Genomic DNA, 27943 nt, shown 5'->3' on the forward strand with positions numbered 1-27943 from the left:
CGCGGTGTTGAGAAGGAAGTTCTTCAGATCCGGGTTTTAGGTGGGATGGGATCAGTGTTCTTACCTGTATGCGTCCTCTTATGCGCCTTCAGATGCGAACTCTTAGTATACACCTTAAGGCACCCCGCCACATCGCACTTGTGCAGTCTCCTTCTGTCCTGTTCTTCTTCTTTCTTCAGCTGGCTGAGGCCGGAGAGCTGGAGCGCGGTATTTAGGAAGAAGTTCTTCAGTTCGGGGTTGTAGCCGGGTTTTAGGTGGGGTGGTATCAACGGGTATTTATCTTGATGTGGTGGTTTTAATCTGGAAATACATATTGAATCTATAGTCCGACCGCTTAAATGAGTCCTCGCCTGCGCGGTACGGGGGCGACGGGGTAGGACGACTAAGGGTGGCGGGGAAGGTGCGGGCGGCAGGCGTACGGCTAGGACTATAGTAAGACCATATAAGGTAAACGCAGCTATCAACGCCCCACCAAAAATCTGCAGGTATTGCCGACCTATTGAACTAATTAGATATGTTTTCGTTGCCTGAACTATTTCAGCGGTAGGTAGGTAAACTTCCACAAACGTTTGTTCCTTGAGTACCGGGTAGTTTTATGTTAGTTTGAGTGGTAGTCCGAAAAAAAGATGAAATACGCCAATTAAGCCGCGGGAGGCGTGTACGCAAGTCTTGTCATACTGGCGCTTGTACCTTCAAGTAAGTACGTGACTTTTCTGTTTAAGATATTTATTTTAACAATTGACTCCTGTACTTTACTATTTATTACTAAATGTGTTCTTCCTATTGTAAATTCTTGATTTTGTATAACAATTTGTTTAAAAAAAGTCATTTACAACCATAAAACATTAAATTTTAATTGGACGGTAATGGCTTCATTTCTTTTAGTTATAGCAGCTATCAACGACCCGTAAGTCGGTAATGACCATAACATAAGGTTTAGTTTTTCTTCCTTTTATAATATTATATCATAGCAAAACAATTATTTTAATGGACCCGTATAAATCTAAATAATTATTCTTTTTAAAAATCTATTACCGACATACACGTTATTATCTAGTTTTCTTCTTTCAACATTGTAAAATTACGCAAAGTTATGTAATTTTTGGAGGACCGATGTTGTGTAGTAACAAGATTCATTAATATGTAACTTTTTATTAGTTAAAACTGCGTGTTAGTGCTTATATTTTTTAAGTCACATAATCACAGTGTTTTGTAGTCATAAGGTCAATTAAATAAAAAATTAAAAAAAAAATTGGGTCGGTAATACATTTTATATTCGTAATTACATATTTTATCACCGACTCATAGGAATCGGTAATAGCAACCATAAGAAAGTATTACCGATCATCGATATTACTATACTTAATTTTGTGTTAGGTATCTATTATTATAAATACACGCGTGTACTATGAAACTAGGTAACGATATACATACTTATGTAGATAAATACATCCAAGTTATACAAGTTTATGTCTGGATGTCATGAAATTTGATATATTTTTTGAGATCATAATAAATTCATGTTGATTATTTCTTAAAAGTAAAATTATTTAGCAAAAAAGTGGTCCTATTTTTATTTTTTTAAATAGAAGCAAATATTTGCATTTTTATTTTGTTTCACCACACCAGCCTACACCAGCAACCATATGCGTCTCACTGCTGGTCACATACTTTATCTTATACACGATCGGAATTAGCAGCTTTAAAATCGTTAATAACCTCACAGCCATTTTTATGGGTCGGTAATAGTAACAATTGACTCAGTAACTTTATAAATGATTTTTTACATCTTAATCCTTTATTTATGTATAGGCAACTTAGTAATTACCTTTTACAAACATGATATTAGCATATAAAAATGGAAAAGTGAATTTGAGGGCAACCTGTATACTTAAAAACTATGGTCGAATTTTAAACTGCCTTAAGGGGGGCGTTAATACCTTCATTTACCTTATTTTGTCACATTGCGACACTTAAGTTATCCCTTCTCCGCAAATATATTTCTTCTATATCCCGCTAATTAGAAAAAATAGTTGTGATCAGTCAGTAAAGTTAAGAGCGTGTCACATATTTTTGCGGCCTGCGAAGAGTAACATATTATTGAAGGTGAGACTGTACAGTTGAGCTGCACAATACACGTGGAGTCCCTCCTCCCCTAAAATCATCCAAAAATCATGCTTCGGATGACCCCGTTTCCTCCTACGTCATGCTACCATCATCCGATATCCAGACTCCCCCCTCCATTTGAAATGGCGTAATTTATGAAAAGCCCCTTCTATGGTTATTCTAGTTCATTGTTTCAAAGCAAAAAGAAAACTTACTTTGTCGTGCTGTGTTGAGGTTTTCTCGCGTTGCGGAGATCCGGGCCCACCTTGATTTTCGGTATCTCGTGACTCAATCTGCAATAATATTAAATCATACTATTAGAAGTATTTGAACAAATTAAATTATTTTTCACAAAAATATTTTCATTTATTTTTATCAAGTAGAAACACTACTATATAAATTATAAATTGAAATAAATGTCATATAAATACTAAGAAAAAGTGACCAAGGCCTCCAGTGCCCCAGGCTGGAATCGAACCAGCGCCCTCTGCTATCGCGGCAGGTACCTGAACCACTCGGCCACCGGGCCACAGCGGCATAGGTCGAATTTTTCCAAGTATATGCACTTCTTACTGAACCGCTGTGGCGCCCCACAGCCACCAATAATATATCATTAGTATTTTATTTCAGTTTATAAACTATTATTATTTATTATTAATTAAACTATTATTAATGTTTAAGAATTACAGCTCTGTAAATATTGTGTGCTTATACTGATAGCAGCCGCACATGTGACACCCCAAAAGTTACAGAAATCACAGAAGTCCACCATTAAAATTTCAACACTAAAAACAAAAAGCTGTTAAAGTTATGAATGAATGTACGCGAACCTATATTTCGTTGAGCATCCTTGGATGGTCCCTTTAATATTTGTAGAGCTATATCCTGAAGACGTACTAGGTGAGGGTACCGCATTTAATCCTTTATTAACTGTCGAAAAACTTCCGATCGTAAAATCTTCTAAAAATCTGCTAGATGTGCCAGCAGTTGAACCACTTCTACAAGCTTTTGACAATGTCGATGAATCGTTTCTATTTCCGGACGTTGTCGAAAAATCTCCGATCGTCGTGGAATCTTCTAGAAATCTAGTAGACGATGTGGCAGTTGAATCAGTTTTACAAACTTTTGAAAATGCTGAAGTATCGCCTTTAACTTGAGAGCATCCTTTTAATGATGTATTAGTAAATTTTTGAGGTCTTATGTCAGTGAGAGTTCTTTCCTGTGTTAAACTAGACAATGTAGTTGAATCCGTGATACTCGTATATGTGTAAGGTCTAGCTCGTGATATGCTGGCCATATTTGCATAGCTAGTCACTGTTGAGGTTCTTCGTGCTGCACTATATATTGCGGAAGAAGGCTTGGTTGTACAATCGCTGCCTGTGAAGCCTTGTACAGTGCTTTCAATAGGTCTGGTATTCAAGTTAGCGTTTTCTGTTTCATTTTTCCAGGGATCTGATGATTCTTCTGTGAAATCCATTGTGCTGGCTTCTTGATCAACCTAATTTATATTTCTCACGTCACAAATTTAGTTTGGAGTTGAATTGCTTCAAACTGGATGGATTAGGATAGGTATCTTGCCTTGTTCTTTTGTTGTCATTCTCATATTATCCTAAAAACCCAAGATTCTTCCAATTTGCTGCTCATTAGATAGTCTTTTCAATTTTATTGTAACTGTTGTAACACTAAGTGCAATAAACCAAGGCTCCATAAAGGCAATAAAAGATCCGCAAACTTGGATATTATTTTATTGTAGAGTTAAATATTTACTTTTCTCTCTCCTGTAGCGTTTATCACGTTTGCATCCCCAGCTTCTGTTTCAAAAGGTCCGCTAATGATATCCAAGATACAGGCACTATACCTTATACTCTTTCTATTATGTCAATATATGTAAGCTTCAGTTTGTAAACACATTCTGTTAAATATCTTCAGTTTCACAGCAACTATAAACATTATCTAGAATATTTTTTGGTTTTTGAAGATGGATCCTTACATTCTTCCGGAACTTAGTCTTTCATGTTCGTCTACTTTTTAAGGTATCATCGGAATATCAGCGCTGAAAGTCCTTCCTGAAATAAGACCTTTTCGTGGCACTTTTTCATCCAATATGTTTCTGTTTTCTATAATTTTCTCTTCTGTGTTCGTTCTTGCGAATATTTTTTTCTATTCTTTTATTCTAATAAAACGCACTATCAGTACCTACTGCAGGCACAGACACCAATTTTATCTTTATAACTTTTTCACTATACGGATTCAGAAGAATTTTCATACAGGGTAGTAGGTAATCTTCAAAAATACATTAATAAACTTATGTTACAAAGATTTAGGTAAATATTTTAAAGATTCTAGTTAAATAATTATCATTTTAATTTTAATGCCATTAAAAGACCTTTAAGTAAGAATGAAAGAGCTAAAAAATCTTTGTCGACGTATTTTTGGAACTTTTAAAAGCGATAAAAGAATCACAGACAAATATCGGATTTAGACAACCTAATCCGCCCCGCGGCACAATTTTCACTGAGCCTAAGCAGTTGCTACAACGAATCGTTTACACACCTGAGCAGGCACATGTTTTTCACTAATTTGTACACATACGAGTAAGAAGTAACTAGGCGGTTCGCTTTCACTGGGATGGCATAATTCGAATTAACGATCGAAATCACTGGCCCTTTTCTTTTAGGCGGGAGTTACCGCGCAATTAACTGGGGGACTAGCCAAGATACATATTGAAGAAAGGGATTGTGCACAAACACGGAAGAAAGAATGAGCGCGCCGCGCTCTGACGGGAAACGGCATGTGCCTGGATTAGTATGAGAACCTATGTCGCCAAAACGCTGTCACAAAAATTGGCCATATTTTCTTATTTCGAAAGGAATTATGAGCCCTTGCCCATCACAGTAATTTGAACTTTACAGTCAAGAAAATTATGTCAAAATTGCACTACGATTTTTATTTTTTGTAGAAATACACAAATCATTGACAAATTGTCATTTATGCTCTATCCCTTTTACACTTGCATGGTTTTTCCAAGAGTGAATGCGATAAGATAAAATAATATTCGACTATGAGGTTGACACATGCGATAGGGATGTGCATGATTCGGTGTGATATCGATAAACGCTTATTAATTATCAATGTACACGTAAACTATTCAGTTTTTTTTATACATATGTATTACTTTATTTTCGGCGATTAGGTACTTACCTACTTACTTTTTAATAAAAAAAATCTCGTATTGAAAGTAATCACGCCACCAACCACGCATATAACTGTAAGCGAGTAGGTATATAATAAAAACTGTTACTCTTTAGCACACCCCAGAACAATATTGCTTTGTAATGACGCGAAATAATAACCTGCTAGCCAATTAGTGCTAACCCATTGTGTACTTATAGTTTTTTTTAATTAAATCAAATTTCTTACCCTCCCACCGCGATGCGTGTGTGCGTGCGTGAAAAATACGCGAGATGCGTATTTTTTACCTGCAATTAATATTCTCACTAGATGCGTGCGTAAAAAATACGCAAGTAAGTGTAGTTAATAAGTGTTCACAATACTTATTAACTAGCACGTTATTATTTTAAGGCAAAACAAAGCAATAATGTTGTGTCATACATCAATATGAATCTCCGATATAAGCTCGTATGCAAAATTATTAAAAAATGCTAATTATAAACAATGGAAATATTAACAATATTTTTTGCACTTAGACGGTTATCAACTTATCGCAATAATGCGGATAGAAATGCCGCTCTGATGTACGAGCGAGATAGCACTATGCACGTTTTTACCGGAGCATGGTGTGTACTCGCATCCAATGTGAAGACCGCTTCAAGATTTGTGCAAGCTTGTGGAGCGGGCTTTAGACTGGCCAGCAAATACCGGGCAGTAAAATTATGTGACAGCTTAAAACTGACACCTTACCTACTCGTATTTAATAGAGAAAATTTACAAATATGTATGGATACTAGATACTATACTATAAGAAAAACTTAAAATCAAATAATCCATTGAATTGGAATAAATAAGTAAGAACATATTTTGTACCTACATAATATAAAATGTGCATAAGCGACGACTTTTTTGATATGATCATCCAGAGGCAAAACAAAAATAAATTATTAAGAACATGTACCTATGAACATAAACAAACCGAACTGTGTATATTTATACGAACATCGACATCGATAACTTTTTTGATATGGTCCTCGCACTGTGGGCGAATAGCGCACCCGTACATGACTTTTACGCTAAGTAGATATCAACCTTATCTCATTTACATAAATCTGATTTTTGTACTAAACAATCCAAAAATCCTTGCGGAAACCGAAAATGTAAAAAAAATTGAAATATTACATAAAATAATACTTACCGATCATATGAAATGCCTCCATATCTAATATTTTTTGTCCCGCTAGTGTTTTTACACTCCAAAATGGAGCAGCACGGCATATTCGTAATTATTTCTAATTTTTACTGGAATCGTTTTCACATCTGACATGTCAAAAGCGCCATGCTGAACTGTCACACGACTGACAATAGTCTGTGCTGAAAGTGTATGCAGCTAACCATAATCTTGCCACACGCTATAGACATACGTTTCACTTCTATTACTTCTTTGTTTTGTGTGCACAAATCACGCAAGGTTCGATAGAAGGTGGGGTGAGATTACGAAAAAAAATCACGACAGATCACGTTGGAGGAGAGGGGTATAAAGAGACCTCACATGTACTTATCTACAGTGCGGTAGCCAAAACCTCACCAAATTATCACCCAGGGGGAGGGTGGTCAAAGAGTAGCCGAAAACACCTCGAGAGATTTGTGCACGTGCACAATCCAAAATTGGAAATTTCAACCCATACCACCGTGATCGAGTGGCCGAGCGGTTCAGTCGCGTAAACGGAGGACGCTGGTTCGATTCCAGCTGGAGGCATCATTTCAGCCTATATACGTCCCACTGCTGAGCACAGGCGTCCTCTCATGCGCGAGAGGGCTTGGGCTATAGTCCCCACGCTAGCCCAATGCGGATTGGGGACTTCACATACACCTTTGAATTTCTTCGCAGATGTATGCAGGTTTCCTCACGATGTTTTCCTTCACCGAAAAGCTAGTGGTAAATATCAAATGATATTTCGTACATAAGTTCCGAAAACTCATTGGTACGAGCCAGGATTTGAACCCGCGACCTCCGGATTGAAAGTCAGACGTCATATCCACTCGGCTACCACTGCTTCTTTTAATATCAATATGTAATAATAATTAATCAGTAAATACCTGAAATGTAAATAACAGTTAGATATTGTACATTTATTCATTGACTTGTAAAATGATTGCCTTTTACCAATAAAACATCTGAATCTGAATCTGAATTTATTTCGGTTTCGGCCGTACGTGTCTGTCTGTGTGTACGCAATTACGCATGTTCGCGATAAACTCAATAACTTCTGAACGGATTTTCATGCGGTTTCACCTATCAATAGAGAGGTTTAGGTGTACAATTTGTTAAGGTTTTATAAACCCATGCGGAGCCGGGGCGGATCGCTAATACCGGGTGTGGCCTGTAACACGAGCAAATAATTAAAACATAGATTGTACTCCTCAAACGGTGACACTTTTGTTCAACAACTTTTAAAAATTGTGAAGTATTTAGACTGCCTATTTTTCATACAAAATAAATGTGACGTTCCACGGAAAAAGGTACCTTATGGCGGCTGGCGCTTACGTCGCATAGCGCAGCAATAATATTGGAACGGCGTTAATAATAGCGTAAGCGCCAACCACCATAAGGTACCTTTACCCGTGGGACGTCACAAATATTATCTTCAATGCACGCCATCGCCACGCCATATCATTGTGATTGACGTTGCTTGTCAAGCCTTGAACATAACAAAATTCGCAATACATTGCGTCTTTGAATAACCTTTAAAGCGTATTAAAAATCAAAGTACAAGTTATTTTCAAAAGTCGCTGAACCAATGTTGAACAGTATGAGGAGTACAGCCTACAGTTAAATTGTTTGCTCATATTACAGGCCACACCCGGTATAATTTACTTACTCAATAGGGAGTTGCGTGGGCGGCAGTTCTCTGTTGATCTTCGATGATGTAGGCATTGCGCTGGCTGAAACAATACAAAAAGGATTTTATTAGACCCTCGTAAATCTAAAGGTGACAGTCCATTTCCAACGACAACAGCACTACCATTCATTTTACTATGGAAATTGACAATAACACCGACGCGTTTGTACTAGTAGTGCAGCTGCGGTTAGAAATGGAATGTTACCATTAGGGTAACATTCCATTTCTGACCGCAGCACTGCACTACTGGTACTGAACGCGTCGCTGTCATTGTCATCGTCATTTTCCATAGTAAAATGAACAGTAATGCAGCTGTCGTTGGAAATGGACTGTCACCTTAAAGGTGACATTCGGAATTCAACTGCAGCTTCATTACCGTACCGACATTACTGCGGCTGCGTTGAGGCCGCCGATATATCTTCCTTCCTTAATATTTTTTTTAAATGTACATATTTGCAACCTTCCTCATACATTACCACAGTTTCCTTACTTATACCGGGTGTGACCTGTAATAAGAGCAAAAAATTAAACTGTAGGCTGTACTCCTTATACAGACCAACATTTGTTCAGCAACTTTTAAAAATAACTTAAGGTTTGATGTTTAATACACTTTAAAGTTTATTCTAAGACGCAATGTATTGCGAATTTTGTTATGTTTCAGGCGTACCAAGCAACGTCAATCACAATGAAATGGCGTGGCGATGGCGTCCATTGAAGATAATATTTATTTTATATGAAAAATAGGGAGTCTACATACTTCATATTTTTTTAAAGTTGTTGAACAAAAGCGTCATCGTTTGAGGAGTATAATCTATGTTTTAATTATTTGCTCATGTTACAGGCCACACCCGGTATTTTTCTATGATTAACCTTTGACCGAAGGAGATGGCGGCACGATCTTCTGGCGTCTTTCGGAAAGATTGTCCTAATATTGCCATAGAACGAGACGCGTGGATGAAAGAGAGGGAGGCCTTTGCCCAGCAGTGGGACACAACAGGCTTACATATAAAATAAATAAATAAATAATAAGTTTTTGGCAAAAAAATAATTTTTGGTACAAGCATTTATCGCTGACTATACTTTTCTTTCCACAGGCCACCCCCCACATCTAGCGTCTTTTTAATTTTTTTAATTTTTTATTTAGAAACAAACAGTCTTATAAAACATGTAGGTAAGTAAGCTAACAGCTAGAATTTCATATAGTGTAGACCTATAGTTCCCTATATGTAAAACATATTTTGTAATAAACTTAATACTATGAAATGCTATCTAAGTATAACAACTATAAAAAAAAAAACAACAAAGAACACATAATGTACATAAATAACTTAACCTAACTTTCACACTGAGGTATTTAATAAAGAATAAATCTTCTTCTTAAATAACCCTAACGAACTGCCAAATATATCCGCATTCATACACTTTTCATTATACAACCTGCATGCGCGTTTAATGTATGATTGTTGTGCGTATTTAGTTCGACATATTCCAACACTGAACAGCATTTTGTTCCGACAACCACGTTCTGTTCTACGAGGCACTCGAAAACCAATATTATGGAGCAGTTCAGGAGCATCTATAAGATTATTAATTATTTTAAATAAAAATACTACATCATTACAAGAGCGCCTTAATGACAGAGGTTGGAGCCTGTGTCTTGAGATTGAGGAGGCGTAATTTTCATAGTTACCCCTTATTCGGAATTCAAGAGCTTTAATAAATATCTTTTGTACCCTTTCTATTCTCTTTTTATGTACGTCGTAGTAGGGATTCCATACAACCGAAGCGAATTCCAGGCGGCTTCTGACGAAGCTATTATAAAGTATCTTGTAGGTTAACGGTCTACGAAAAGGTTTAGCAATACGGAGAATAAACCCTAATTGCTTATAAGCCTTATTTAAAATGTTGTCGATATGAGGAATGAAGGTTAGTTTAGTGTCAATTAATACACCCAAATCACGTATACTGTTCTGACGCGTTAGAGTACTGCCACATAATTTATAATTGTATAATATAGGATTTTTTTTACGTGCAAATGTGATAACGGAGCATTTGCTATTATTTAAAAACAAACTACTTCCAGCGCAGTAATCCTCAAATCTGAGTAAATCCTCTTGCAGCATAGAACAGTCGGCAGGGGTCTTAATAACTCGGAATATTTTGGTGTCATCGGCATAGAGAAGAGCTTTTGAGTTAGATAAACACTCCGTTATATCGTTAATGTATAATACAAATAACAGAGGCCCCAGATGGGATCCCTGGGGGACGCCTGACGTGGCTTGTTTGAACGCTGATGTAAAGCCTCCTAATACTACAGCTTGTGTCCTATTTTCTACGTAAGACTTAATCCACCGAAAAAGATCACCGTGTATACCCAAGTTCCATATTTTTAACAAAAGCGTATTATGAGAGATTTTATCGAATGCTTTTGCAAAGTCTGTATATACAGCATCAACTTGATATTTATTATCCATGGCATGACGAATTACCTCGGTGAATGATAAGAGATTGCTTTCAACGCTACGACCCTTATAGAAACCGTGCTGGTCTGGGTTGATATGACGGCGTACGGCTTGGGAGAGCTGGTCAGTAACAATTTTTTCCAGTATTTTGCCAAACTGGCACAATTTAGAAATAGGTCTATATTTTTCTATATGTTGACTTATGTTACCTTTGGGGATAGGTGTAATCCACGCTCTTTTCCAGATTTGTGGAAAGCACCCCTCATTAATTGATTGCATGAAAATTCTTGTAAGGGGAACCACTAATGTATTAGCACATTTCCTTATTAATAATGGGTGTATTTTATCGGGTCCAGCTCCCTTGTTTACATCGACTGATTTTAAATATTTTAAAACTAAGTCGTTTGATAAATTAATAGAACTAATGTTAAAGACTGGATTTAAAGAAGGTTCTAAGCAGTCAACGTCCAAAGGTGGTATATTAGGGATTTCGAATACTGATTGAAAATGATCATTAAACATGTTACAAATGCTTGGACCGTCAGAGACCGAGGCACCACTGCAACACATTGTTTGCGGTATACCTTTATTTGATGTAGTAGACTTAATAAATTTCCAAAAATACTTTGAGCGAAATCTAATTTGATCTTCGGAGAACTTTATGTAATTCTTGTAGCAGACTTTCTCAACCATTTCAGCTCTTTTTCTTAATTTCTTAAAAGTTTCATAATCTAATGGATTTCCAAAACGTTTCCATAGTTTATGATACTTTCTTTTTTCCTTTAAGATTTTTTTCAAAGATCTGCTATGCCATAGTGGAGCTGAGCTCGAATTTTTAGAAGGAAAACGAGGCACGTATTTGTCTAATAAGTTATGTAGTAATCTATAAAATTTATTTACACAGTCTTCGACGTTTAATCCTCCAAAAAATAGGTCCCAATCTGTTTTTGATATTTCACTATTAATATTTTCAAAATTAGCTATATGGAATTTATAAACAAGTGACTGCGCAGATTTAAGTGGGGCTGTATAGTTTAGTTTTAAGTTTAGATATAATGCTTTGTGGTGTACATCCTCTAAAATTAACGGAAAATCACACTTACTAACGTTACAAAAGGTATTACTAAATATTAAGTCAAGAATGCGGTTGTTAACGTTAGCGATGTTGTTAAATTGATTTAAGTTATTAAGCGACATAAAGTCACACATTGACGTTACTAAAATATTACTAGAAGGATTTAGTGATAATTCGCACGAGCTCAGTTCCATCCATTCAGCCTGAGGTATATTAAAATCCCCGGTGATAAGAAATAAATCGTTTGGGTGATCGTATATAAGTTGAGAAGTTAAATCAAAAAATGAGACGACAGTGTCTTTATGGTTCGTGCCGGGCGGGATATACGTGCATCCTATATTTAAGTATTTTTGCTGTGAGTACATGTTATTGATATTATCATTGTGAATGGGTAAAGATATCCAGAGGCACTCGGAGTGCGCGGGGGAGGGGCAGGGCCATGTCCGCTGCAGCGGCTGTCTTTCGAGCGTCGGCGTCTGTTGGCGTCTGGTCAGCGCTATGGAAAATGACGTCGCTGCGCAGTTGCGTCGACGTTGCGTCGACGTTGCGTCGAGCGCGGCCATACAAGTGTAGACGCCGACGCTCGAAAGACGCTAGATGTGGGCCCCCTAATGCTCATCGAGACAATTCTAAAAACCCCAAACACAATTAGGTTTCGTTGTTTTATCACATAGTTCCTATGGCCACCTCCGTTCTCCATCATCAGATCAGCTCGATGACACCATAATATTGCATTGTCACCCGACTTACGTATGTATGCAAAATTTCAGCTCAATCGGCAACCGGGAAGTGGGTCAAATTTAACTTGCAAGATTTAATTATTTGCAACGGTCAGGTGAATGAAACTAAATAAAAGCTTGTAATAAAAATAGAATTCCATGGTCCATTCAGTAGGCTTTTAACATAACTTAAGGCCCCAGTATACACAATGGGCCATCGCCGGCCACTCCAAGGGACGCATTTATGCGTTAGAGGGAGCAAGTAATATTGCTATCTCATTCTACCGCAAGGCTGCGTCCCTTGGAGTGGCCGGCGATGGCCCATTGTGTACTGGGGTCTTTAGATGCGGCTGTTACGTTTTTATATTAACAACAATGCCGTTAAGTCCTAAGTTACTAAAAGCGTTTTAAATGACCAGCGGTGGACCTTATGCTATTGCAATAAGGTCTATGTACTAATTATCAGGCGTAGACGATGGGACAGTAATGAAGTATAAATGTTGTTATATACCAGAGGCTAGTAAACATAGAAGACTGACATCCTCTATTTATGCGTGCGCGTACAAGTCGAGTGCCTCATCATTGTAGGTTAGCTGGAAAAGATCCCTCATATGGATAAGTACGCCTTTGTACTACACCATTATAAATTATCTGCTAACCGATATTTTTTTGTACAAGTGTTTATTAGGTACTACATTGTTGTAGGTCGCCCTTTTTACAGGGTACCTGGCCTACTACTGTTGATTTTCACAAACGTTTGCGTTACACTATCGAAGGTAAAGAACAATATTAAATTTTAATGATAATGATGTGTAAGTATAATATTCTAAAAAATTGTATTACCCATCGATCTGGCAACGTAATTTTGGGCCACCCATATATATTTCGAGTTCCCTGCGGGGAATGCGGTGTTGTATGTATGTCTGTCGGTCTTAAATATTTACTAGTCTATGGTATAGACTAAACCCCGCTAGCTAATCAGGACCAGTCTTTATTTATTTAAACTTTATTGCACGATAACAAAATGTACAAATGGCGGACTTAATGCCTTAAGGCATTCTCTACCAGTCAACCATTGGGTCAATCAGAAAACTTGTACTTAGTGCAGGATTGTAGACAACGAGAAGAATTATGAATCACAAATCAGGTTATTCTAAACAATATTCTAATTATAAACTACACATATAAAGATAATAGCAATAGACACCTACATATATACAAACATGCATACATACATACATATATAAATAAATATGTTATATTCTGTTATGTACCCAAGAATATAAGTAAAATGCGGATCATTTATCTTTAAGCGAGTTAGAGAGGTGTTTACGTAACTTGCTTTTAAAAGAAAATTTGCTCTGTGCTTGCCTTAAGGGAAGGGGGAGATCATTCCAAAGACGAGCAGCCTGAAGGGCGAAAGAGTTGGAAATAAAGCCAGTGCGGTGATATGGAATAGTCAGTTTAAGACTTCGAGATGTACGCAACTCGCAACCGGGACGCGGTGCTACAAAATTAAATTTAGATTTAAGGTAATCGGGAGCGGCTGGATCAAATAATATAGAATAAAGTGTGCAAAGAGTTCTTAGTGACCTACGTTCACGGATGGGAAGCCAGTTCAGTTTGCGGCGGAAGGCCGATACGTGATCGTATTTACGAAGCCCATATATAAACCTAATACAACTATTCAGTAGCCTGTCTAGTTTGTTGAGTAACTCCTGGCTAATATTGGAATAACACACATCTGCATAGTCAATCACGGGCAACACCAATGCCTGAATAATAAGTTGTTTTGTGCTAATGGGGAGAAAGTGCTTGAATCTATAAAGAGATCTCAGCATGTTGGTAACTTTGCGACAAACATCAGACACCTGGGGGGTCCAAGTCAAACCACTGTCTACGATTAGACCAAGGTTTTTCACATCAGACTGAAACGGGACTACATTATTTTCGAATTTAATCGGATCTATAAGCGTGATGTCAAGTAAGGACAGCAGACGTGGGCTACCCAGTATAATGGCCTGACACTTGTTGGGGTTGACAGAAATCCCAAAATTGCGAGACCACGCAGATATGCTTTCTAGATCATCATTTATTCTCTGGATCGCTTTATCCAAGTTACTTGGACTTGCTTGGGCATAAAGTTGCAGATCGTCAGCGTATAGGTGATATGAGCATTTAATTCGATCTGTGATTAAGTTTATAAATACAGAGAACAAAAGAGGAGACAAAATACCACCCTGAGGAACGCCGGAAGAAAGCTCACACCAATCGGAGATGGTACTATCAGCTCGAATAGCCTGTTGACGACACTGCAGATAAGAAGCGAACCAATCAGCCACTGATGACGAGATATTCAGGTGTTTCAAGGTGGTAAGTAAGAGCTCGTGGTCGACGGCATTAAACGCGTTTGAAAAGTCCACCAGAACAAGCACAGTTAATTGAGAAGACTCCATACCTTGCCTCACATCCTCAATAACCTTCAGTAATGCAGTAGTCGTGCTATGGCCACAACGAAAACCGGATTGTACTGGTGAGAGAAGACTGTTATTAAAGATGTGTGAAGACAGTTTCTTATGCACAATCGCTTCCAAGACTTTTGACAGAAATGGCAGTATGGAGATAGGGCGAAAATCTTTCAGTGCGGTAGGATTAGAGACTTTCGGTAGTGGAATGACGTGAGCATTTCGCCATAAACCAGGAAATACACCAGAGCGCATGGACAAGTTGACAATATGCGTGACAACAGGTAAGATACACTCTAAGATGTGGACAATCATCACTCTGCTAATTTTGTCATTACCAACCGCATTTGATTTTATTGACACAGTCTTCCTGTTGTTTTATATAAAAAGCACCACCCACAATGATAAAGCACGCGGGGAGCGCGGTTTTGTATGGAGGTTGTCGGTCTTAAATATCTACTAGTCTATGGTATAGACTAAGCCCCGCTAGCTAATCAGGACCAGTCTTCCTGTTGTTTTTGCGCCGACCATAAATTATCGAAGGCTTTGTCGGCACAATCTCGTCTGGCTACTTTTCTTGTTCCTAGGTCCTGGGCACCTAGACAAGATGCCAATCGTTGGCGCTACGACAACGAAACGATTTCTGTTTCTCCATCACTCTTACTTATTAGACTATTAGAGCGATAGAGAGACAGATAGCGTTTCGTTTTCGTAGCGCAAACGATTGGCATCTTGGTTAAGCGCCAAATTCTTGAGATTATATAAAACTAGCAATTTGTGTAGATGCCACTCGAAGTTACCTATAAAATTCGTCTTAAATCCCAGCTTAATTCGTTTTCAAGTTTCTTTATTTACTTTAAAGAATTATTACCTTCATCCATCTATTCCATTCCAGTCGTTCCTTTTGCGATTATGGATATCACAAAAGGAACGACTGACACTGTCAGATAGACTAAAATTAAATATAAGCATTTGTTATTATTTTGCCGGTAAGTATTCGGAACTGTCAATATTTTGTTCTAAATGACAGGCCGATACCGTCCGGCGGACTGTTAAGATGAAACAGGAGCTGAGTTTTAAATATTTTAGTTAAATATACCCGTGTCGCTAACGGAAGCGGCTCCTAAAACTAGTGCGATAAGGACGAGGCGAAAAATCCCGCGTAAAAATCTCAAAAATCGAGATTTCGTACTAGACTGTTTCCTCCTGCAAAACTTAACCAATCCTAACCAAACTTGGAAATCTAAATGATTATGAAATTATCTGTGTTGCACCGTTTTGCTTTTTTGGCTAATTGATATCAGTTTTGAATACTACGCCTCTCATTGCGACATAGTCAATTAGGCCATTTTGGGCATTTTTGGAGGACTCTAGCGCCTTAAAAAACAAAAATATCAAATAAAGCAAAACGGTCCGACACAGATATTGACAATATTAATCTGTGTTGAAAAAATCATTGCTCTAGCATCATAACCCACTAGCGGAAGCAGTTATAAAGTTGACCCAAAAATTTTTTATTAAGCTATGAGCTTCATCACATATGTTCCTTGAGTAATTCTAAGCATTTCAAGCCTGGGAGCCAATAAGAAATGTGTGTCTACTCGGATTTGTAATGGATTCAAACTTTCAACCCCTTTTTAACCCTGTTAGGGGATGAATTTTACAAAACGCTGAAATTACTTTTCCTGTCTTTTAATAATATCCCCAAATACAAAGATTCAGTCCCGCGTTCGAAAATTTTTTTGATATCCATACAAACTTTCAACTCCTTTTTCACCACCTTAGGGGATGAATTTTCAAAAACGCTGAAATTAGTTTTCTTGTATTTTAATAATATATCGTTTTACGAAGTTTCAAATTCCTAGCTTAAAATAAAACTTGAACCCCATACAAACTTTCATCCCCTTTTTAACCCCCTTAGGGGTTGAATTTCTCAAAATCGCTTCTTATCTCTTGTACACTTTATAAATGTAATCTAGTGTGCAAATTTCAACTTTCTATCTTTTGTAGTTTCGGCTCCGCGTAGCAAAAATCTCCAACCAAATTTTTCACCTTTTTACGTTTTTCTTGTAAAATTACTATGAAATTGAAAAAACAAATATCAGCAATGAATTCTACGTCTTTGGTTTATACGAAAATGATACCAAACTTGCCCTAGTACCCACCAGGATCAGAGTAGATTTTTTTTAAAGATGACGGATGGCGGCCGTCTTTGTACCCCACCCTCCCCCCCACTTCACGCTAGAAATGCTTAGAATTACTCAAATATCAGATGTGATGAAGCTCATAGCTTAATAAAATTTTTTTGGGTCATGTATGGCAGCGTTACATAACTGACTCCAGTACCACGGAGGAAACAGTCGAGTACGTTTGTATGGAGAAATGACCACTCCTGTGGCAAATTAATCAGTGGGCCCCTTTAGTATTTAGTAGGGAGGACCCTTTGAGATGGTGAAGAATATTTTGCGTTTCACTCGTGAGCTGATGTTTAACCCTCGCAAGGCTCAAGATTCCACTTTTCGAACCACTCGCTGTTAGACTCGCTTCGCTCGTAGTTACATTTTGGAATATTCAGCTTGCTCGGTTATCAATCAGGGATTAAACAGACACTTTGCCCTCTTGAAAACAAAGAACTATTGTTTTTATAAATGTTTAATTTTCTTTTTAATATTTGAACAAAATCTCAGCTAAGGACTTTTTTTTCAAAATTGGGATTGTTTTTTTTTTTTCTGATCAGAATCACGAGCTCTTTCTACCCTAATAGGACAAAAAATGTGTCCCAAGGTATTTTTCCCATTCCGTTACCATTTTTTCATAGACTTTGTATGGCGGTTTCGGAATGGAAAGATCGAAAAATGTATGGAAATCTTGGGACACTTTTTTAGGGTTCCGTACCCAAAGGGTAAAACGGGTCCGTCCGTCCGTCCGTCCGTCTGTCACCAGGCTGTATCTCACGAACCGTGATAGCTAGACAGTTGAAATTTTCACAGATGATGTATTTCTGTTGCCGCTATAACAACAAATACTAAAAACAGAATAAAATAAAGATTTAAATGGGGCTCCCATACAACAAACGTGATTTTTGACCAAAGTTAAGCAACGTCGGGAGGGGTCAGTACTTGAATGGGTGACCGTTTTCTTTTTGCTTTTTTTTGTTTTTTTTTGCATTATGGTACGGAACCCTTCGTGCGCGAGTCCGACTCGCACTTGCCCGGTTTTTTCTCCTATTATTCTCCTAAAAGAGCTCATGATTCTGAGTAGAAATAACATAAAAAATCCCATTTTTGAAAAAAAAGGTGTAGGGGACAACTTTAAATAAAATGGCCCAGGTATTAGAGGGGCAGTGTATGGAGATCGAAGTTAAAATAAAAACTTATTTCCAAGTGTATGATTACTAATGATATACAAAACCAGGCCTTTTATAGCAGTAATTAGACATACTGGTATGGTAATATCTACATCCGTAGGTACTGACGAAAGATATCTAGCTAGATGAAGTACAGTTTCTCACGGATATAAACTCTAATAGAAACGTTTAAATGAGTACGATTATTTTCAAGTAAGACATGTCAAGATCACTTTACCTTCTCTGTAATGCTAAAAAAACGAACTACATCTATCACGGTTCATGAGATACAGCCTGGTGACAGACAGACAGTGGAGTCTTACATTCCCGTTTTTAGCCTTTGGGTACGGAACCCTAAAAACTATTTTGCACGGAACCGCCGCCATTACTCACAGAGGCGTTTTTCCCGCGTGGAATGTGCGCGTGCGCGTAAATTGCGCTAAATGGATAATGACAGCTGCTTATACGGTAACACGGGGTTTTGCGTCATTAGGCCGTCTTGCCCCTTAAGCATATACAAATTCTATAGGTACAGTCACCTGCAATAATCATCATCTTAAACTGAAATAAATGTCGTACCGGGTGTGGCCTGTAATATGAGCAAAAAATTCAACTGTAGGCTGTGTACTCCTCATACTGACCAACATTTGTTCAGCGACTTTTAAAAATAACTTGTGGTTTGGTTTTTTATACACTTTAAAGTTATATCTAAGACGCAATGTATTGCGAAATTTGTTATGTTTAAGGCGTGACAAGCAACGACAATCACAATGATATGGCGTCGCGATGGCGTCCATTGAAGATAATATTTATTTTGTATGAAAAATAGGGAGTCTAAATAATTCATAATTTTTAATAGTTGTTGAACAAAAGTGTCACCGTTTGAGGAGTACAATCTATGTTTTAATTATTTGCTCGTATTACAGGCCACACCCGGTATACTTACTAAAAAAAGTGACCAAGGCCTCCAGTGCCCCAGGTTGTACCTGCCGCGATAGCAGAGGACGCTGGTTCGATTCCAGCCTGGGGCACTGGAGGCCTCGGTCACTTTTTCTCAGTATATGACATTTATTTCAGTTTATAATTTGTATAGTACTGTTTCTACTTGATATAAACAAATTAAAATATTTTCTGAAAGTTGTCCCGGTATTTTGCCACGACTCATGGGAGCCTGGGGTCCGCTTGGCAACTGATCCCAAGAATTGGCGTTAGGCCAAGCAATAAGAAGTTATAGAGGGAAACGCTAGGAACACAATTTTTGACTCCGTAACTTTGTTTGGACTAGTTAGGAGGTGAACATATCAAAAGTCCCCGGCCGTAGCCCCGGTGCTGGGGGGTAGAGGGGGGAAAGAAGGTCTCATTTTTCGGTTTTTCACTTATATCTTGGTAACTTTGCGTTTTAGCGACATGACCACTAAGACAAACCAAAAGCTGATAAAATTTGTTACAAGTTTTATTCAGTCAAGTTTTTCGATATCTTGAATAGTTTTTGAGATATCCGCTCTTGAAAGTTTATTTAGGGCTTTTTATTTTATCTTGATATCTACCTTAGTGAAGCTGCTAGGCCGAGTTTGGTATCATTTTCGTATAAATCGGGGGCGCTGAATTCATTTTTGGTATCACATTGACACCATTCCTAAGAAAAAACATATAAAATTTAAACAAATACCTTTTTTTTTAAATTCCTCTTCACGCTTAAACCGCTCAACCGATTTAATTGAAATTTGGTATACTGATATTTTGAGTCCCATGGCAGGACATAAGATACTTTTTATCTCAATAATCATCCTTTAAAGTTGTGAAATGGAGTATGGGGGGAATTCAACTTCGTCGACTAAACTGAATTCTTGAGGTTAATACTGCTTAAGGTAAGGTTTGAAGTCATGCTTGGTATCATTTTCATATAAATCACAGATGTATACCATCCTAAATTTCATCTAAACCGGTTCAGCGGTTATTGACTCCCCATACAAATTTCCACCCCACTTTTCATACCTTCAAAAGATGTTTATGGTTATAAAAACTATCCTATGTCCCGTGTCGAAACTGAAACTATTTCTATACCAAATTTCAACGAAGTTGGTTCAGCGGTTTAAGAGTGAAGAGGGATTTAAAAAAATATTTTTTTTTTAAATTTTGGTTTTACTTCGGAATAGTGTCAATGTGATACCAAAAATGAATTCAGCACCCCCGATTTATACGAAAATGATACCAAACATGGCCTAACAGCTTCACTGATGTAGATATCAAGATAAAATTAAAATCCCTAAATAAACTTTCAAGAGCGGGTATCTCAAAAACTATTCAAGATATCGAAAAACTTGACTGGATAAAACTTGTAACTAATTTTATCAGCTTTCGGTTTGTCTTAGTAGTCATGTCGCTAAGACGCAAAGTTTCCAAGATATCAATGAAAAACCGAAAAATTCGACCTTCTTAGTCTTCTTACCCCCCTCTACCCCCCAGCACCGGGGCTACAGCCGGGGACTTTTGATATGTTCACCTTCTAACTAGTCCAAACAAAGTTACGGAGTCAAAAATTGTGTTCCTAGCATTTCCCTCTACAACGTTTTTTGAGCATTCATTTCCTGACCTACGTAGGCACTAGTCTTTACGAAAGCGACTGCCAGCTGACCTTCTAACCCAGAGGGAAAACTAGGCCTTATCGGGATTAGTCCGGTTTCCTCACGATGTTTTCCTTCACGGAAAAGCGACTGGTAAATATCAAATGATATTTCGTACATAAGTTCCGAAAAACTCATTGGTACGAGCCGGGTTTGCACCCGCGACCTCTAGCTTGCAAGTCGCACGCTCTTACCGCTAGGACACTAGCGCTTCATTATTCAGTCACCCGCAATAATATGTTACTCTTCGAAGGCCGCAAAAATATGTGACACACTCTTATGGCTCTACAAATCGTGTCAGAGTTTTTGCGTACTTCTTTGTGTAACATATTATTGCAGGTGACTGTACCTACTATTAAACTAGGATTATTTGTATATTCACAGAAAAAGGAAATGACTTATCGAAAGTGATTTATTCAGATGAAATATATTAGTAAATAAATAAATATTATAGGACATTTTTACACAAGTTGACTAGGCCCCACGGTAAGCTCAAGGCTTGTGTTGTGGGTATACTCAGACAACGATATAAATAAATACTTAAATACATAGAAAACCACCATGACTCAGGAACAAATATCTGTGTCATTGAATCATTTCACGGTTCAGATTATTCAATTCTAGTTTGCTCACAACAGTTTAAATTCCATCTGTGCCATCACACAAATGCCTTTACCTGGATTCGAACCCGGGACCATCGGCTTCATAGGCAGGATCACTACTCACTACCCACTAGGCCAGACCGGTGGCCAAAGAAAACATTACGAGCAATTTGACCCTTGACCCTTCTAAATCTGCAGGTCCTGATGAGCTTCCGGCTCAGTTCTTAATGAATTGTGCTAAAGGTCTATTGAAGCCTATAGAACTGTTGTTTAAACGGTCACTTAGTGAGTGTGTTGTTCCTAATGTATGGAAATCTGCGTTTATTACTCCTGTCTACAAAAAAGGGTCTCGGATAGAAATCGTTAATTACAGACCTGTGTCTAAATTATGTATTTTAGCTAAAGTGTTTGAAAAATTAGTATATGTTCAAGTTTATGATGCTATTAAACATTCTTTTAATCATAGTCAGCATGGTTTTATGCAGCGAAAATCTACGGTGTCCAACCTGGTGCTACTAAATGATTTTATTACAGGGGCAATGGATAAAGGTAATCAGGTAGATGTCATTTATACAGACTATAGTAAAGCCTTCGATCGTATTGATCATAAGTTGCTTATTGTGAAACTCCAACGCTTAGGGATAAATGGTGACCTGTTGAGGTGGTTCTCATCATATATTAATAACCGATCTCAAGCTGTTGTTATAAGTAATTATGTTTCTAGTTGGGTTAATGTCCCGAGTGGTGTCCCACAAGGATCTTTGCTCGGTCCTTTGCTTTTCAATATTTTCATTGATGATATCTCTGTATGCTTTAAGTTTTCTAGGTTGCTTTGTTTCGCAGATGATATGAAAATTATTGCTCAGATTAAATCAGTTCAAGATGTTGCTCTATTACAAGCCGATCTCGATCGTCTTGGTATGTACTGTAGAGAAAATAAGTTGGATCTTAACCCATCTAAATGTCATGTAGTTACTTTCTCACGTCAGAAATCACCGATCACTTCTGTTTATGCTATACATAATCAATATTTATTAAGAGTATCTTTTCTAAGAGATCTGGGCGTAATACACGATTCCAAATTACTATTTGACGCTCACATTGATAGCATTGTGAAGAGCGCTACTAAGTCTCTTGGGTTCATAATGCGCAGTTGTTCCGATTTTACACAGGCAAAAACTTTCAAGATCCTATATTGTTCATTTGTAAGAAGCAAACTCGAGTATGCTTCCCAGATATGGAACCCCTGTTACAACGTTTATATAGATAGGATCGAGCGGATTCAGCGAAAATTCATAAAGTTTCTCTGCTATAAATTACGTACCCCATATAACTCATCTAATTATATTAGCGTGTGCAAAAAACACCATTTGTTACCTTTGTCACAGCGACGTGAAATTGCTGACATTATATATTTCTTGAAAATTACGAATGGCACCATTGACTGTCCTGATCTTCTAGGTAGTATTGTGTTCAACACTCCTAATAGAGTTAAAAGGTATTATCCCCCTATTTCTGTTCCCTTTGCATCCTCGAATTACAGACGTAACAGTTTCCTTATTCGTGCGGGTAGAACACTTAACAGTCTGTCAAGAGAGCATGATATTGATGTGTTTAATATAAATACGCAGTCTATACGACGTATTTTAACGCTTAAATTCTTTGAGTGAGCTTGACCTTTCTATCTTGTCTGTAATGATTTTTGTCCTCAATAGTTTTTATTCTTAATTTATGTATGTACTTGCTTAGTCTACGCAGAATTGTAAACTATATATACTTACTTAGCGAAGTTATCTTCTATGTAATTTCTATCTGTGAAAACCTATAATTGGCCTTCGATTTTTATACATAGTGCTAATACGTTTCATGTGCTGTTGGTTTTCCAATAAATAAATAATAAATAAATAAATAATAATAAATAATAAATATACTTAGCGCTCCTTGCATCATCCCACTAACCCGGGACAAACCGGTTAAACAGTTAACCCAGTGTCAAATTGTACTGGTAACCATGGTAACTCAAGGTTTAACCGGTAAACCCCGGGTTAGTAGGATGGTGTAAGGGGCCCTTACGCGCGTGCGATAAACTACCGTATTCGAACTTCAAGATATTCACAAGAGACGACACGTACTAAATCCATTCTAGATACGTTATAGCTTAGATATCAACCAGTTCTCTTTTGCAGCGCAATTCGGGCAACCAATGTCACTTTTACGTTAGATAGCGTAAGATATCTATTAGATGTGAATTGGATCTCTAAGTCACATCCTGTGGAAATCGTTCAAGAGTATCTCCAGAATCGCGCAAATGTCAAATTTGACAGGTTAGATTTAAAAACTTATCGTTATCGTATCTTGGTGATGTCTAAAAGATGTCTAATAGATGTCTATTTCAAAATCCGAATCGGGCCCATAGACAGGAACAGGCGGGTCAATATACTAAATTCCTCGTGCTACGCGTCCTTTCTTTAGTGCAAGTCGTGAGCATAAATATGTTATGCAAAATCACACCAAGTCTGTTCACTATTAACTAGATTTGGTCGTCGAAAGTGTTGCGAATGGATGGACTCAGTTGTGAAGCTTTCCTTTATTTGCCTATACTCTAATCAAGGAGGCAGTCGGTTTCTAAGGTATATGCAACATTCAAACCTAGACTTATGTACCGTAAAATGGGGTGAGTTGGGACAAATTCGAAGTTCAAACCTCAACTAACAGTTCTATGAAAAGGATTCAAGTCTATACAAAAGACTCCGGTCTCGAACAAATTCAAAAGAACTCGAGTTTGACTGATGTGACTTTAGGTTTATTGATAAGATAGATACAAATATTAAAAATGAAAATAAACTAACTTATCTATAAAATAAAACTAAATTAAAACTAAAAACTAATACTAAATAAAATAAGATAAAATTAAAATATAGTTTGACTTAATTATAAGAATCTGAAAAACTGAGTCGATTTTTGAAGCAGAGGACTCAAAGGACTCGAGTCTTAACCAACACTAATATTGTCATGACACCGCCTCTATAGCTAGTGAGTATTATACAGGGTGATTCAGGAGACGTGAGCAGGACTAACACAGCGCATTTCGTAAATTATAAGCAACTGTTTCGTATCAGTATTAGTGAGGTTAACGTAAATTTTTTAGTCGTGTTGAAAAAAAAAAGTTATTAATTTATTTACGACATGCACGGTCACCCTACAATTAGAATACTAAACTACCGATATTCTGTGTCAAATTGAATGTCATCACGGTCTGGTTACTTTTGAAAACTCGTATCTCACTCAAGTTTGACAGTTTATTTTCTTCGTAATCATAATGCTGTCATTACGGTTAAAGAGGTTTTATGTTTATTAATTAGGTCTTGTAGGGTGACCATGATTGTAGAGAATTAAATTTGCCCTCGCCAAAAAGTTAAAAAATAGGAAAAAGTGTGGTTGTTTCACCTATATACGACGGTGATCGATCAATTATCAGTTACTGAGTGTGCAGGATTAGTCCTGCTCACGTCTCATGAATCACCCTGTATTCCTTGCTCTATAGACTGGACTATACTTCGTGATCTTAATATTACTGTGATATTTCGCCATCACAGAAGATCGTTAGCGTACATGCTAGCCCGCCATGTAGCATGACACTTGGATTTAATTGTAATGTTGTCAAGACACCGCTTCTATAGCTAGTGAGTATTAAATTCCTTGCTCTATAGACTGGACTATTCCTCGTGAACTCAATATTACTGTGATATTTCGCCATCACAGAAGATCGTTAGCGTACATGCTAGCCCGCCATGTAGCATGTCACTTGGATTTAATTGTAATATTGTCATGACACCGCCTCTATAGCTAGTGAGTATTATATTCCTTGCTCTATAGCCTGGACTATACCTCGTGATCTTAATATTACTGCGATATTTCGTCATCACAGAAGATCGTTAGCGTACATGCTAGCCCGCCATGTAGCATGACACTTGGATTTAATTGTAATGTTGTCAAGACACCGCCTCTATAGCTAGTGAGTATTATATTCCTTGCACTATAGACTGGACTATTCCTCGTGAACTCAATATTACTGTGATATTTCGCCATCACAGAAGATCGTTAGCGTACATGTTAGGCCGCCATGTAGCATTACACTTGGATTTAATTGTAATATTGTCATGACACCGCCTCTACAGCTATAATCTGTATCGTTAGGTATTTAAATAAAAGTAAACAAAATCTACCCTCAAATGGCTCCTTAAGCCAGTTGAGGGTAGATGAAAACATTACATGATCAAATAATGTATGCTAAAGTCAGGTCGTTCAGTGACTGATCCAGGCGGTTTTGTATTTGGTTGGTTAATCAATAAATGTTATAACTACCCGAAAATGTACAAATTGTTTGTTTACTTTTATTTAAATACCTAAAGATTCAGACCTCGTGAGTATTATATTCCTTGCTCTATAGACTGGACTATACTTCGTGATCTCAATAGTACATTGATATTTCGCCATCACAGAAGATCGTTAGCGTACATGCTAGCCCGCCATGTAGCATGACACTTGGATTTAATTGCGCCAAATGGGTTACAACGAACAAGGAATTCTCTAGCATGGATCGTAACTAACACTTTATAGTGTAAGAGCTATTCCCGAAAAGGTTTTTTAAATGATAAATAAAATAAATAAAAAAGCCTTTAATTTCTCACACACACAAAAACACAAAAATAAATATTATAATTTACAAAATAAAAAACTGCTCAGTGATGGTGCTCAGAGGCTAGAGATTTTTTTAAGGAGGTTGGGAACCGGTTGCGAGATAGAGGCCTGGATCCCCGCTCCGGGTCATTCCTGGTGCAGAGGTTGTCCATCGCGATTCAGCGCGGTAATGCGGCAAGCGTTTTGGGCACCTTTGCGCCAGGGATGACGCTGGGTGGGATATTTGACTGACGGGTGACTGTTTGGTTTTTGACTTGTGTGTGTGTGTGTTTTTTTTATGTTATGTAATTTGTAGTTTGTAATTATGTGTTGTTATTTATAGGTTTTGTAGTTTTGTAATTTGGGTGTAGTGTAGTAGTTAAGTTGTATATTACCATTGTGAGTACGCTGTGATAATGATTTGTAATTTATTTTATAATGTAGATATTAAGAATTTGACGATAAATAAAAAGATTAAAAGAATGTATGAGAACCCCTTTTTAGGGTTCCGTACCAAAAGGGTAAAACGGGGCCCTATTACTAAGACTCTGCTGTCCGTCCGTCCGTCCGTCCCTCTGTCACCAGGCTGTATCTCACGAACCGTGATAGCTAGACAGTTGAAATTTTCACAGATGATGTATTTCTGTTGCCGCTATAACAACAAATACTAAAAACAGAATAAAATGAAGATTTAAATGGGGCTCCCATACAACAACGTGATTTTTGACCAAAGTTAAGCAACGTCGGGAGGGGTCAGTACATGGATGGATGACCGTTTTTTTTTTTTGCTTTTTTTTTGTTTTTTTTTTGCATTATGGTACGGAACCCTTCGTGCGCGAGTCCGACTCGCACTTGCCCGGTTTTTTATAGGGTATAGGCCTCCTCCAAGGTTTTCCAGAGCTCTCTGTCTGAAGCTGTCGTTATCCAGTTTGGGCCAGCGACCGCCGTGAGGTCGTCTGACCAGCGCGTGCGCGGCTTGTCTCTGCCGCACTTTCCTGTGGGTCCGGGCCACACCGTAGCTGCTTTCGTCCAACGACCATCCTGCAGTCTTGCCCGACTTTTAAATGATAATGATATAACAAGGAACAAAAAGAGCACCAATTGGGTTACGACGTTCAACCAAGGCATACTCTAGCATGGATCGTACCTACGTACACATTTTAGTAGAAGTAGTAGTTTATGTGTACTTAGTTATAGTTCACAAGTGCGAGTCGGTATCGCCAACCGAGGGTTTTTAGTATTTAGTTGTTTAGTTTATGTATTGATATTTAGGCCATTTGAATCAATTTGACTCGTAGCACCAAAAAAATAAAAAAAAGAGAAATTATGACGTCATCTTTTTTTGGATCTGAAAAAACTTTTTTTGTTTGATACCTAATACCGTGTGTGTTAAATAAATGGGCTTTTTGACCCAATTCTAAAAAAATATCATTCGTACCAATTTTTATGTTTTTAACACAATTTGCAGCATTTTTTGGCGTACCCTAACACTAATATTATGCTTGAGGGAACTCAGCGCTTACGTACTCTTTCATTTTTAAAACACACACAAAAAATTACTACACTAAAACTACACCTTAGCCCGACGTGTGAGAGTCACAGGCCTAGGCCTGTATGATGTAGGGAATCTGAAGTGTGACCATAGCTTTACACTCTAGAGTGTAAAGCTATGGTCACACTTCAGATTTATCATCACCCAATTCAGTCACCCATAAGTCAGTTGTCGTGACCACCCAAGGCGTCCGAGTCGGACATAATTTGAACGAGCCACAGACATATATGGCGATAGA

The 27943-nt window shown here is 37.6% G+C and overlaps 1 protein-coding gene across 1 annotated transcript in view; it reads right to left on the bottom strand.

The window, feature by feature from the left end:
• Positions 1 to 27943, bottom strand: part of LOC134677798 (dendritic arbor reduction protein 1-like) — a 109351-nt gene that overhangs the window by 125 nt on the left and 81283 nt on the right. The window contains exons 6-8 of the mRNA XM_063536225.1: positions 8160 to 8223; positions 2322 to 2399; positions 65 to 300 (exon numbers count right to left, since the gene is read on the bottom strand). Coding sequence (XP_063392295.1) covers positions 65 to 300; positions 2322 to 2399; positions 8160 to 8223 — 378 coding nt within the window. The remainder of the gene's footprint in view (positions 1 to 64; positions 301 to 2321; positions 2400 to 8159; positions 8224 to 27943) is intronic.

This window comes from Cydia fagiglandana, chromosome 27 (assembly GCF_963556715.1).
Source record: "Cydia fagiglandana chromosome 27, ilCydFagi1.1, whole genome shotgun sequence".
NCBI classification, from domain to species: Eukaryota; Metazoa; Arthropoda; class Insecta; order Lepidoptera; family Tortricidae; genus Cydia; species Cydia fagiglandana.